Source organism: Rhinolophus sinicus, chromosome 1 (genome assembly GCF_057876585.1).
Source record: "Rhinolophus sinicus isolate RSI-liver-muscle chromosome 1, RSI-T2T, whole genome shotgun sequence".
In the NCBI taxonomy this organism is placed as follows: Eukaryota; Metazoa; Chordata; class Mammalia; order Chiroptera; family Rhinolophidae; genus Rhinolophus; species Rhinolophus sinicus.
Genome location: NC_142501.1, coordinates 55024257 through 55038377, shown reverse-complemented (window position 1 = coordinate 55038377; position 14121 = coordinate 55024257). Strand labels below are relative to the sequence as shown.

The 14121-nt window shown below is 46.9% G+C and overlaps 1 protein-coding gene across 1 annotated transcript; it reads right to left on the bottom strand.

The window, feature by feature from the left end:
- Positions 1-9886: 9886 nt before the first annotated feature.
- KRT18 (keratin 18) lies at positions 9887-13905 on the bottom strand. Its single transcript, XM_019724498.3, has 7 exons — positions 13167-13905; positions 12376-12458; positions 11899-12055; positions 11185-11349; positions 10955-11080; positions 10432-10655; positions 9887-10068 (listed from the first exon to the last, which is right to left on the bottom strand). Exons 1-7 carry the CDS (start codon positions 13581-13583, stop codon positions 9951-9953), a joined length of 1290 nt encoding a protein of 429 aa, XP_019580057.3. The 5' UTR covers positions 13584-13905; the 3' UTR covers positions 9887-9950.
- Positions 13906-14121: the final 216 nt, after the last annotated feature.

Here is a 14121-nt window from a genome sequence, read left to right as displayed (position 1 = left end):
CTGGACAAACAAAACTATAGAGACAGAAAACAGATCAGTGATTGACGGAGGATAGGAGCGAAAGGCAGGTTTGACACTCAGGGTGAGGGAACAGATCTGTATCTTGTCTGTAGTGGTAGTTATGTGACGCTGTGCGTTTGTCAAGACTCATGGAACTGTACACCAAAAAGAGTGAATTTTACTGTATGTAAGTTAAAAAAGAAATTTAAAACTTTTCTAGTAGTCACATTTATAAGAGTAAAATAAAAGATGACTAATAGACTGCCCACTTATTTGACAATAGAATACCATTGCTGCCAAAGATTCCAGTGGGTCAGATCATTCTGATTATTTCTCTGACCCTGTTGCCTTTTAAGGTGACCATACCCACCTTGCCTCCGGTGGTCACCTGATGTCAGCTGGCCTCTGCCATGCTGGGATCACATCATTGCTATCAAAACCAAGAAGCCCATTTCCATGGTAGCACTTCCATCTTCCTCCCGGAGTGTGCAGATAAAGATCAGCATAGCACCTTTTAAGACACACATCTCTTACCAGTGTATTTCTCAATGTATCAATGAAGGGAATATCCCATAGGCCCTCTTGGAGAAATTATGTAGGGGTGAGTGGGTTGTACGTGATAAATCCAATCCAACATTCCTCTCTCCCTAATTCTTTGGATTCCTTCCTCTGAATCATGCAGTCAGATTTCTGGTAACTCAGTTTCACTTACTGTACACCACTAATGAGTCCATGTTTTCGCCAGTCAATGAAGAAAGATAAAATGAGCCCCAGTTGCTGGAGTCAGCACACCGGGTTTGGAATCTCTGAGACCATTTAAATAAACCCACATCAATAAATTCAGTCCAATCTAAAACTATGTCTCTTCCTCTCTGGTTTAGCACTCTCAGGGTCCAACCTCATGTCCCCCAAGTTTGTGTCTATATAAACTAGCAAAATCTTGGTTATGTGTTTTTTCTTCTAGGGTCAGATGTTGTATTCGTCCCCTTACTTATGCATCTGAGGCATCCATTGCATGTTAACTACCTCAGGTGAGGCTCTTACAGTCTCCAAGCAAGATAGGACCAGCCTCATTAGACGGAGAAGGACCAGCCAGCGAGATTTAGGAGGGTCTGGGCAGTCAGCATCCTCAAATATACCCCAAAGTCCCTTTGCCCATTCTTAGGACTCCTCCTCTATGACTTGGTTTTTATGTAAGATGTGTTTGTAATTTCAATTTACTATGTAATTCAACAACCTGAAGCCTCAGGCTTCAGTTACTCAGTCCTGTGACTACATGAATTGAGAGACTCATTTAGGAAGTCTTAGAAGCACCCTGGTCTTCTTGAGCTAAAAATTTAAAACTTTTCCTTTCTTTAAGCTCACCAGTGCAGCCAAAGCAGCCAGACCATACCAGAGCCCTTGATTTTCTTTTCCCCACCATTGTGGTCTATTGTAACAGCTGAGTAGTCTGCCGAAGCCTTACCTTCCAAGTGGCCCCAGGTAGTAAATGAACATACTGGTCTTGCCATTTCATTTGGTTAACTGGGAACACACTGCCTTCAAACTCAGTCGAGTCAGATAATTGCTCCCACATCTCCTCCTTGAAGGCCTCATTCTTTTATTTTATTTTATTTTATTTTATTTTATTTTATTTTATTTTATTTTATTTTATTTTATTTATTGGGGTGACAATTGTTAGTACAATTACATAGATTTCAGGTGTACACTTCTGTATTACATCATCTATAAATCCCATTGTGTGTTCACCACCCAGAGTCAGTTCTCCTTCCATCAACATATATTTGATCCCCCTTACCCTCATCTCCCACCCCCCACCTCCCTTACCCTCTGGTAACCACTAAACTATTGTCTGTGTCTATGAGTTTTTGTTTCTCATTTGTTTGTCTTGTTCTTTTGTTGTTTTTGGTTTATATACCACATATCAGTGAAATCATATGGGTCTCTGCTTTTTCTGTCTGACTTATTTCGCTTAGCATTATAATCTCAAGATCCATCCATGTTGTCACAAATGTTCCTATATCATCTTTTCTTACCGTTGAAGAAGGCCTCATTCTTGACTCTAGTTTCGAGAAACATAAACCACTCTAACAGGTGGGCATCAGGAAGCTGACTGACCCGTGGACGTACTCCTGCAGCTGTGACCCATGGATCAGGAAGCCACTACTTCCTCCTGGTCCAGTTGCCTCTCAGTACTCAAAAAGCAAATGATTGGACACTAGACATTGCTTCAGAAAAATCCATCAGACCCATGACCAGGCTTGTCAGCAGAAACAACCAAAAGAGTAGGAGAGGGTCTCTGTCTGACTTCCAGCTTCCAAATATCATTTAGTTGCATCTTATTAGTGGAATATAATTCACATCATAGCTGCAAGGGTATCTGGGAAACGTACTTTTTAGCTTTACGGGCTCTGGAGCAGACAGGTGCGAATTTGGAATGGAGCTGTGTTAATCCTGTCCACTGCCTTTGGACTTTGCAGCCAACTGCCTGGGTTTGAATTCTGGCTTTGCCATTTGTTTAGCTGTGTGACTTTGAGAAAATCAGTGCACCACTCTGAGCTCATTTCTTCATCAGTAAAATGAAGGTTATAATACTATCCATCTCATAGGGTGGTTGTTAAGATTAAGTAAATTAATATGTGTAAAGTATTTAGCATAGTGCCTGACACATAGAAAGCATTCAATAAATGTTATTATTATTATCGCCAATCTGTTATAATCCATTCAAGATGAAACAAAGGTGAATAAAACAGGGTATGCGCCTTCAGGGAATTAACAATCTCTTGGGGGAGGTGAGAGATAAGTAGCTAAGTATGCTATATGATAAAATGAAACAAAGGCAGTTGGAAAACACGGTTCTGAAGGTCCAGAGAGATCAGGGCTGGAGATTAACATTGAGCTACCAGCTCCGAGGTGGCAATACAGTCAAGGAAGAAAAATAAGATTGCTCAGGGAGAGGAAAAGCTGAGGCCAGCCCGAGACGCCTGTGTCAGAGGGCTAGTCAAGGACACAGAGCAGACAAAGGCGGCAGGACCAGGGGAGCACAGTGGCGTGGATGCCAAGAGGAGCAGCCTTCAAATGCCACAGGTTGAAAAGATACGCAGGTAGAGGCAGCTGTTGGACTCAGACTGGTGGCCTTTGAGGGGCTTTAGTGGCAGGGTGCAGGAGGGAAGGGGAGAGGGCTTTGGGGTGAGGTAGGTTGACAGTCCCCCATACTCAATCTCCCATGGGCCCCAAAGGGACCTAGAGGCACAGACAAGTGTAAACCTAAATGTGAGCATCAGGAGCAGAGGAATACTGTGCACACGCCCCAGGCAGGTTCCCTCCTGACGCCTGCTTCCCCAGATATGCAAGGCTAATTCTATCACCTCCTTCAGTTTTGACTCAAATGCCACCTTCTATCGAGACTGCCCGATTTAAAATTACAATCTGCCCCTCCTCTCCTGTGGTAGGCTAAATAATTTCCCCTGTCCTGAAAATGTCTATGTCCTAATCCCCAGAGCCTGTGAATATGCTACCTTATATGGCAAAGGGACCTTGCAGCCATGATTAAGTTAAGGATCTTGAGATGGGGAGATTATCTTGAATTGTTGGGGTCAACTCATGTACTCCGAAGGACCTTCTTACAAGAGGGAAACAGGAGTGTCTGAGTCAGAGAAGGAGATATGGTGACGATGGAAGCAAAAGTCAGAGAAAGAGACTTGAAGATGTTATGCACTTGGGTTTGAGGATAACAGATGAGGCGGGAATCAAGGACTGCAGATGGCCTCTAGAAGCCTGAAAAGGCAAGGAAATCAATTCTCCCCTAGAGCTTCTGGGAGGCACAGAGCCCTGCCTGCATGGTGATTTTAGGACTTCTGATCTCTTGAACTATAAGATAGCAAATGTGTGTTGTTTTAAGCCACTGAATTTATGGTTATTTGTTACAGCAGCAATAGGAAACTAATACACCCCCCACTCCAACTCCTGATTCCCCATATCCTGCTCTATTTTTTCCCATAACACTTATCTCTTCTAACATATTACCTAATTTATTTATTACATTTATCGTTTATTGTCTGTCTCTATCTGCTGGAATGTAAAAGCAAGGATTATTTGCTTGTTTTGTTTACCCCCGTATCCCTAAGTCCTAGAACAGTTTTTGGCACATAGTAGATGCTCAATAAATATTTGTTGCGTGACTGATTGAATGAATGGGGTGGGACAGAAACAAAGATGGGTGTAACATTTCCTTCCCTGGGGGTTGTAGGTTCTTGTACCATTATAAAAGTTAACACAATAATTTTTTTGTGTATTTGAATTAGCAATATATGATTCAAAAGGTACAAAGGATATGCAAGGGAAAGTAAGTCTCTCTCCTACTTTGGTTTCCTCTATACCAATTTCCCTTCTCATAGGCAATCATTTCCAATTTCTTGTGTATCCTTCCAGATATCTTTGCCTATACAAGGATATATATATGTGAATATAATATATATATGTCTGTATTTGTGTGTGTATAAAGCATATACACAGGTTTGTGTAAAAGTAATTGTGGTTTGAAAGGTTAAAAAATTGCAAAAAACACAATTACTTTTGCACCAACCTTATATGTATACACATATGTGTGTGTGTGTGTGTGTGTGTTGATGTTGTTTTTGTCATTTAAAACCCCCCACAAATGTCAGTATATGATACCTGTTGTTCTGTCCCTTCTAGTACCATTTACTGATTTAGTATGTGGTCTGGATTGCACCTAGACAGGGGTGGGTGACATGGGACCGATGACTCCGTACTATAACCTTGGAATTTCTGATTTTCCCCTTTGGCACTTGTGGGATAAAATGGGCCGCCCCTCATGCAATTGTCTTCCCACAGGGATGAGGAGGATTGGCCCAAAAGTGTTGAACTTTTCCAACAGTGTGCTATTTAAAATAGGCACATCCATGACAGGCACCGGGGGGCAGGCCATGGAGCTGACCCTCGGTATAGCTTGGGTCTAACTCTCAACCTTGTCTGCTGTTTGGAATCACCTAGGGAGCTCTTTTAACATTTGCGGGGAGCCTGGGCCTCCACCCCAGAACAACTGAATCAGAATCTCTGGAGATGGGCCTGGAGACTCAGTATTGTTTGTAAAACTCCCCTGGTGACTTGAATTGTAGCCCTGGTTGAGAGCCCCTGGGTTAAGTTATAATACCTGGAGGGCGGAGCTTGGGACTGGGAATCTGGAGATGTGGTTTCCTGCTTTAAGCTTCTAGCTCTGTGGCCTCAGCCAAGTCACATGATTTTTGCACCTACCTCTGAGGCAGAGCCAGTAATACCCACTGCCCGCATACCTCACGAGATTGTAATGAGGATCAAATGCATAAGCGCCCTGGGAACTGTGGGACATTGTCTGATGGAGAGATAGTCATGTCAGGTGCTCGTTTTGGGTTACTCCAATCAGCCTGACTCCGCTGCAAGCCCTACTCAGGCTCTGCCAAGGACTTTCTGCTTCACCCTCAGGCAGGTCCCCATCCCATCACCTTGGCTGGGGTCACGTCTGTTCTCAGGCCTGTCTGCTGTCAGTCCCACATCTGGCGGCTGAACCATCAGTCTCTCCTTTTTAGGGGCCCAAGGAAGATTGGATTCCTACTGACTAAGTTACAATGATGGCCAGCCAGGCCTGTGCAATCCCTTGGGGGTACTCATCAGACCTCTGGGGACCTGTGTGTCTGAGTGAGCATATTTCATATTATACATACACATTTGGAAAATAGAGGGGTGGACAGCACTGGAAAACTACCCTGATTGCTTTCCTAAATCAAATCTCTGAAAGTAGAGCTCAACCATCTTCCCCAAAGATTCATCTCCTTGTAGACTCCTGCAAAGATTGGGGGACAGGGCAGGCAAAGTAGGTGCTGGAGAGAGAATGAAAGGCAGTGGGGCAGGTGGTTATATTTATTCAGGGGAGGTAGGTTTCAGAAGGGAGAGCAACACCTCACCAGGGCACCTTGCTTTTAGGTGGATGCTTTCCTCCAGGTAGTAGAACCCAGGCACCCAGATGCCACAGGGGTCCCTGCCCATAGAAGCTCCCAGGTAACCTTTTATGTAACATGCTCAGACATCACTCACAAAGAGCGGCCCTTGTTCGGTTCACTTCACAGCCTCTGTGACCCATCTTCTCTCCATCCCACTGAGGGCTTCTCCCCCACCCTCAGCGCCTCCCAGGGACAAAGAGCTTCGAAGTCTTTAACTTTTATTCACCAAGGACCCCCATATTTTCAGAGATTGCAGAGTAAACACACTGCATTTCTTAGTAAAAACTGGGTCTTCCATTTTAGTCAAAAATTCATTACCTCGGATCATCATGCCTCCCCTCTTTACTTCTTTGCCTTTCCCCACTAAAACCCTCTTTGCCTGCTGTACCCAGGCCTGTAACACTTACCACCTGCTAGCATGCTATATTATGCTTATTGTTTATTATGTCTCCTGTCACTAGAATACAAGCTCCATGAGAGGGAGTTTGTCTGCTTTGTTCACTGATGTATCTCTAGTGCCTAGAAGAGTGGCTGGTGCATAGTAGGTGCTCAGTAAGTATTTGTTGAGAGACTGACTAAAAATGCACATACTTTTGACTATTAGGCTGTGAGCTCTATGAGGTAGGGGCAATACCCATTTTGTTTACCACACGTATGTTCAATGCCAAGCACAGGGCGTGGCACAAAGTAGATACTTTATAAATATTTGTTAATATGGTAGTAGTCCATACCATTTATAGGAATTGATCCTATGAATATGCTCATATAGTACATATTAATAACAGGTATTAATTGTATACTAATTAACATTAATTGCAGCATTTGTAGCATTTTGCAAAAACTAAAACTACTAAAGACCAAGACATCCATCGCTAGAAGACATGGGTTAAGTACATTTGTACTCCACACACTGGAGTGCCAGGCAGTGATTAAAAAGAATGAGGAGTGTGACGTATATGAGATTAATTATAATAGTCCCTTCTGCACCAAATTTTGATTGCTTAGGCCTGAGAGAAAATTATTCTGAGGGTCCTTTGAAAATAACGATCCCAAAATCATTCCTATAGAGATGCAATAAGAAGTTTTACATAAAATGATATCATACTTTGTATGTTATCTCTCAAACTAGATGGATGACAAATTACTAAGGCAAGAGTCAAGAAAGACCTAGGGGGGTGGGGGGTGGGAGATGAGGGTAAGGGGGATCGAATATATGGTGATGGAAGGAGAACTGACTCTGGGTGATGAACACACAATGGGATTTATAGATGATGTAATACAGAATTGTACACCTGAAATCTATGTAATTTTACTAACAATTGTCACCCCAATAAATTTAATAAAAAAAAAAAAAAAAAAGAAAGACCTAGATATCACTTGTCAAATTGGTCTGGTGACTATGATTAGACATTAGCAGATCAAGGTTCTGGTTTTGGGAAAGAATTTGCAACATAGTAATTACTCTTTATGGAAGATTGACAGCAGATTTGTGTGATATAAACATTCAACTGGACAATAGGTAGGCAAAACTCGCCAAAAATGTCACCAGAACAGTTGAGGTGACATAATGCATCCTAATCACTACAATTCTGTGCTTTCCCTCCAATATTGAACTAATAATTTCCTTTTGCTAAGTGGGATATTCGTATCATATAGATTACAAATGAACTTAGAAGAGACTCTAAATTTATTCATCTAGATTTAAAAAAATACACGGTAGGTCTACACATATTGTTTCAGAAAGGTGTCCAAGATGTATTGTGAAATGAAGAAAGCAGAGTTTAAGAAATCAAGGTGTAGAACAATATGACCCTACAAATATAAAGTGAAATGTGTCTAGTTTAAGAAACTATTTTACAATGGTTACCTCTGAGTCATGGGAAGTTGTGGTCACACAGCTGCCTAGCCGTTTGTCACCCCCAACCTTTCCCTAAGAAGAAGTTGTGGGACTGTGCCTCTCTGGGATTGAGTTTATAATATCCTGAGTCTCTCCATCTGGTCTTCAAGAGAAGGGTCTGCGGTCAACAACGAGTAAGATTCCTCGCGGGAGGGACAACTCAAGCCAGACGGGATCCCATTGAGACCCCAGTGAGCTGTAACAAGAAATAATAGGAGGGAGCCTTGCCCCTCCTTCCTCTTGTTCTTGTGGGAAGCTGCTGCTTGCCCCTGCTACTCCCTCTCACCTTATTGTGAGAGAGGCCCATTAGAGCGATAAGATCAAGCTCTTTCTGCTCAGCTCATGGGACAGTTTCACAGTGAGAGACTGTCTCCCCCAGGGTGGTGCATACCGCACCTTAGTCATCTTGGGACGACATGCTTTGGCTGCTTTGGGACAAATAATTGGGTATTGAAATCATTTTTTTGAAATGGTGTAAGAGTTTCACAGACCCTGCCTCGGATCATGTGATGTTCATTGTTTGTAATCAATAAATACTGTCAGTGACCCGATTCAGGGCTCCAGTCTATTGAGGCTGAGAGTCCCTTGGTCCTCTGTGATTTAACTGTATATGAGTCTCTGTCTCTTTATTATAGTTTAACCCTCGCCGCCTCCTTCGCCTTCCCACGGCTTGTGTTGTGCAGGTCACAACAGGAAGTATTTAATTTTATTTATTTCTTTCCTTTTGGATTTTGTACATGTTACTTTTGTATATTTTTAAATTTAAAATGATAAGTTATCGGGCCAGCCCGGTGGCTCAGGTGGTTGGAGTTCGTGCTCCTAACGCCGAAGGCTGCTGGTTCGATTCCCACATGGGCCGTTGGGCTCAACCACAAGGTTGCTGGTTCGATTCCTCATCTCCTGCAAGGGATGGTGGTCTCCGCCCCCTGCAACTAATATTGAACATGGCACCCTAAGCTGAGCTGCCGCTGAGCTCCCAGATGGCTGTTGGTTGGAGCACGGGCTCTCAACCACGAGGTTACCGGTTCAATTCCTCGATTCCCGCAAGGTATGGTGGGCTGTACCCCCTGCAACTAAGATTGAACATGGAACCCCACAAGGGATGGTGATGGTGGGCTGTGACCCCTGCAACTAACAACGGCAACTGGACCTGGAGCTGAGCTGTGCCCTCCACAACTAAGATTGAAAGGACAACAACTTGACTTGGAAAAAGTCCCGGAAATACACTGTTCCCCAATAAAATCTTAAAAAAAAACCAAGATAAGTTATCATCCCTATCAAAGCATTATTAGTTTTAGATATCCATTGTTTTCACTACTAGATGACACATCCAATCAAAAGCAGAGCTGTGGCATTTCAGTTAGCTTTAAGGTGCTTTTTATTACCTAAGTGGATAATTACTTAGTGGCACCACCTACCTAGATGGGAACCCCTGGAATAGACTATTCTTTCACCTGCAATGATGGCATTTACTCCAGTTCTAGCTAGCCCTCTAGTGTGCTAAAAGTCACATCCCAATTAAGTGAAGGAGCAGAACAGAGGACCATAGGCTTTGGGGCTGAATGTGGGAAGGGTGGAGGGAGAAGCTGCAAGTGGGAAGCACTGGGCAGTGGGTCAAGGATGCAGCATGGCAGGGGTGGGGAGGGCCAGCTGTGTGCTTTGGTCCTGCCTTTCTCTTTCCTTTGCCCTCTGTTCTTGGCTCCACTTCCTTCTCAAGCTCAGATTTCTGCTCAGGAGCACCTGTCAGGCAGGAGCCTTACGATCACTGATCTCTTCAAGGCTAAGATTTCCCAGTTCTATTGTAGTTTTCCCCAGTGCCTTTGGCCCATTCCCTCCTCTTCTCTGAGATATTTCCAAGAACCCAGACCCTTCCTCTGCTCACTTCCCACCTATATGAAACCCCAGCGGTCAGAAGTGATTCTTGCCTGATCAGAGATAGGATTGTTGGGTGAGGGGATTTGCACACAGCCAAGAAAGACTCAAAGTGATATACAATGACCTCGGAACTTTTTATTGACCTATTGTCCCCCAAGAGGTGTCCTGCTTCTGCTTCCTTAACGCCTCAGAATTTTGGTGTCATTGACCTCAGACACCACTTTGCCATCCACAACCCTGCGTGTGGTGGTCTTCTGGATGGAATGCACGGAGTGGCTGTCCAGGGCGTCACCAAGGCTGTAACAGAAGACCGAACTCCAGTTATAAACAGCCCCAGTTATAAACAGCCCCGCAGAGAAGGGAGACAAGGAAAAAAGCCTTTGGATCCCTGCCTTTATCTCCAAATTCCCCTTGTCCACTTCCTCCATAAACGGGAAACGCCCAAGGCCAAATTTCATTTGTATTCTAAGTATGGCTAGGGGCAATGCTTAATCCATTCTCTTCTCTAGGAGGGAAGCTCTGTAACTGTTACTTGCTTAGAGATACAGCCACACTCACAGAGTACCGGCCCAGTGCTCAGTGGCGCTTAACAAAAGCTCAGATTTGGGGAGAAGTGGTATCTTGACCCTAGCTTGTGTGGGTAGGAGAGCCCCCTCTTACTCAAAGTCTTCCCCTTCTTCTAGCAGGCGGCGGTAAGTGGCGATCTCAGCCTCCAGCTTGACCTTGATGTTCAACAGAGCCTCATACTCCTGGGTCTGGCGTTGCCCCTCTGTTCGGGTCTGGGCCAGCTCTGATTCCAGGTGCAGCAGGATCCCGTTGAGCTGTTCCATCCTGATGGCATGGTTTGTCTCTACCTCCCTCAGGCTGTTCTCCAAGCTGGCCCTCTGAGGGGGCACAGGGAGAAAGGTTGGGTGAGCCTCATAGAGTGGAGGGAGAGTCTCTTCAACTTTCAGCAGAACAGTTCAGAACTCAGGACTTCACTCTTTGCAACTTTTTTGAGCACTGACTTTGTGCCAGGTACTAGGGTGGTGATAGGAGCAGTAGGAAATGCAAAGAGAAATCACTCTGAACAAAAGGAATTTATGATGGAAGGGGTAAGATTTGGGCTAAGACAGGATTGGGCCTTAGGCCGACAGAGGTCAGGGGACAGGAGTAGTTGGGGCAGGAGAAGTGCGGCTCTTACCACATTTCTCAATGAGACCAGGTCGATCTCCAAGGACTGGACTGTACGTCTCAGCTCTGTGAGTGTCGCCTCAGCAGCTCCTTTCTCAGCGTTCTGTGAGGTGACCACTGTGGTGCTCTCCTCAATCTGCAGGGTGGGTATGAGCCTCAGGGTCCTCCTCCTTTGTCTGCCTCCCTCCCACCCCCTAGGGCCTCTGTGCCAGCTGGCATCCATCCCTTCCCTTGGTGTACCTGCTGGGACCAGAACTTGTCTAGCTCTTCTTGGTTCTTCCGAGCCAGCTCGTCATACTGGGCTCGGATGTCGGCCATGATCTTGCTGAGGTCCTGAGATTTGGGAGCATCCAACTCCACGGTCAACCCAGAATTGGCAATCTGGTTTTGTAGACCATTTACTTCCTAAAGGAGAGGACAAAATGAAGAAGGACTCAGAGTGGAGCTCAGTAACTCTGTGACTGCCTCTTCCAGGGCTGTAGGATCAGTTAGAGAAGAAAACAGAGGAAACTCTCAGCTTTGTACTCTGGGCTTTGTACTCCAGATTGGTAAAATGCCACCCACTTACTGCCCATGCCTGTCCCTCACAGGTGATTTCTCTTTCCTCACTTCACCCTGTCCCTCCATTTACCCTCCTTCCACAAACCTTCTCCTTATAAGTTCTTCCAGGAAGCCTTACCAGCTCTACTTGCTGTCACTCCTCCATCACCCCTCACTCCTAGTTCTAGTTGCTTCTATCTTTGTCCTTGTCTCATTCTTTCACCCATAGTCTCTTGACCTAATCATATTGTAACTCAGGTGACCCACTGACTATGGCAATAGTTTTAATAAGAGCCCAGGCTGGTAGTTCTAAATTTCCCTGCAAGGCTACTTGCAGGGGGCCTGTCCTATCTATTCCCCGACCCAGACTGTGTTGGCCCCTGGTTTGTGGCCTGGGCAGTGGCCCCTGCTTGCCTCTTCATGGTTCTTCCTCATGAAGATCAGCTCCTCCTTGAGAGCCTCAATTTCCGTCTCCAGCTGCAGCCGAGTGACATTGGTGTCATCAATGACCTTTCGGAGCCCAATGATATCACTCTCCACAGACTGACGCATGGCCAGCTCCGTCTCATACCTGTGGGAGTGGAGGTGATCAGAGGGGCCCCTCATCTCTGATCCAGAACCTTCTCAACCCATGCCACTTCCTAAGAGCAGCACCGTGCCCACTACAAACCAGCAACCGAGTCAAGAATCAGAAGGTAATCCTCTGAGCACCGTTCCTGGCACTTGGGGGACTGTTCTTAAACTGGGTTGCATGGATGAATAAATTGATGGAGCCTGACTCTCATCCACCCAGCTCCACCCACAGTTGAACAAGATCCCACTGTGAGCCCCTAGCTGACCCAGGCCTGGGAGCAGAACTTTCTTAGCTCCACCACCAGCTTCCAGCCTTACTTGACTCTGAAATCATCAGCAGCAAGACGGGCATTGTCAATCTGCAGAACGATGCGGGCATTGTCCACAGAACTTGCAAAGATCTGGGGGGATTGGTGAGAGAGGATGCTTCATGAATGGGATGGGCGAGAGTATGGAAGGTGTCATATGTCTCAGTGAAAACTTCCTGGTCCCAGGAATAGCCAGAGGCTGTCGCCTTCCACCTGTGCTCCTCACACTGGAGTCCCAAATCTCAGGGCTCCTACCAGTCTCCCGCTGCCTCTTGTTTGGGCCCTCTGCTGGCTGGCCTGCTTGAAGTGAGCAGCTACTAGTAACAAGTCTTCTCTCTGGCCCTCTCCTGGCATTTTTTCCTCAGTGCACCTGCTTCCCTGCCCTCCACCCCCACCCAGGTAGGCCTCTTAGTTTACTCTTACATGACTCAGCCTTAACCACATCCGCTTAACCCTCCAACTGTCCCCACTTGGCCAGCAGCCAATGTCTGGGTCCTCTTTATGTGCCTTGTCCCACCTCCGTCCATGCTGTCCACTTTCCCAGCAAAGCTCCCACCTCCCTTCCCACTATCTCCAGGGAAAGGACCATTCCATGCCCAGTCACCACTCTCAGGGTCTCTGTGGCCAGGGGTGTGTATGGAAACCCAGGGCATTCCTAACACCCTCCCTGGGTACTAGGAGGTGGGGTGGAGATAGAAAGGGGGAAGGCATCAATGTGACCCACTCCTAAAATTCCTACCCCTGGGAGAGGGGAAGGCAAACATGGCTGGGAGTTGGGCTACTCCCTCCATGTTTCCTCACCTGAGCCTTCAGGTCCTCGATGGTCTTGAAGTAATGCCCCCAGTCTCTGACCTGGGGCCCCTTCTTCTCCAGGTGTTCCCGGATTTTGCTCTCCAGTCTGCGATTATCAGCCTCTAGGCTCCTCACTCTCTCCAGGTAGGAGGCCAGGCGATCATTCAGGCCTTGCATAGTCTCCTTCTCGGTCTGGATGCCCCCCAGGCCCGCCAGACCCCCGGCCATCCCCGCGGCCAGGCCCCCGGATCCCCAGCCACTCCGGACGCTGGTGGAGTGGGACACAGAGATCCGGGAGCCTGAGCCCCCTGCACCTGCATACACGCTGGCCGCGCTGCTGGCCGGCCGGACCCGGTGGCTGGGCGACTGCCCAGAGCCCGAGGTCCGGTAGCTGGTGGAGAAGCTGGAGCGGGTGCTGAAGCTCATGTTGTTCGGAGAAGAAGGCAAGAGGCCAAAACTCAGGTTCGGGACGCGGAGAGTGCCGGGGCTGCACAACTCAAGTTATATCGCGGAGGGAGGGGGTGGGTGGGGACCGGCCGGGGCAGGCTCCACCCCCATCCCGGAGTCGCTACGCAAGCTTGGGCCACAGGTGGACTGTTGACGGGACACCACGCCCTCGGTTCCAGACCCTTCCCCATCTTCCCCCGCCCCTCGACCTCCCCCCGCCCCTCGACCTCCTCCCCCCTAGAAAGGGGGTGACGAACCAGGAGGGACAAGGGCGGCAAGTGTTGTGGGCCCTGGTGGGTGTGCTGTCAGGGCAGGAAATGACGTTTTTATATCTTTCCCCAGGTAGGGGAGGTGCTAGCCAGTTGAGAATTTGGGGGCCTTGGGGGATGAGGAGTGGGTTTGTGAGTGAGTCTGGGTAGCTGTCTTCGGCCTGCTGCCCACGTTCCCACCTGTAGAAGGGATCTTGGTGGAGGGGGGATCCTGAAGCCCCAGAAGTCCCCAGGAAGAAAATGTGGGC

Excerpts from the sequence above, each read along its gene's own strand:
- KRT18 (XM_019724498.3), bottom strand. The coding sequence starts at position 13,583 with ATGAGCTTCAGCACCCGCTCCAGCTTCTCCACCAGCTACCGGACCTCG. Across the intron at positions 10,656-10,954 it reads TGGTCTCATTGAGAAATGTG|AGGGCCAGCTTGGAGAACAG; the intron begins GTAAGAGCCGCA and ends GTGCCCCCTCAG. Across the intron at positions 10,069-10,431 it reads GAAGAAGGGGAAGACTTTGA|CCTTGGTGACGCCCTGGACA; the intron begins GTAAGAGGGGGC and ends CTTCTGTTACAG.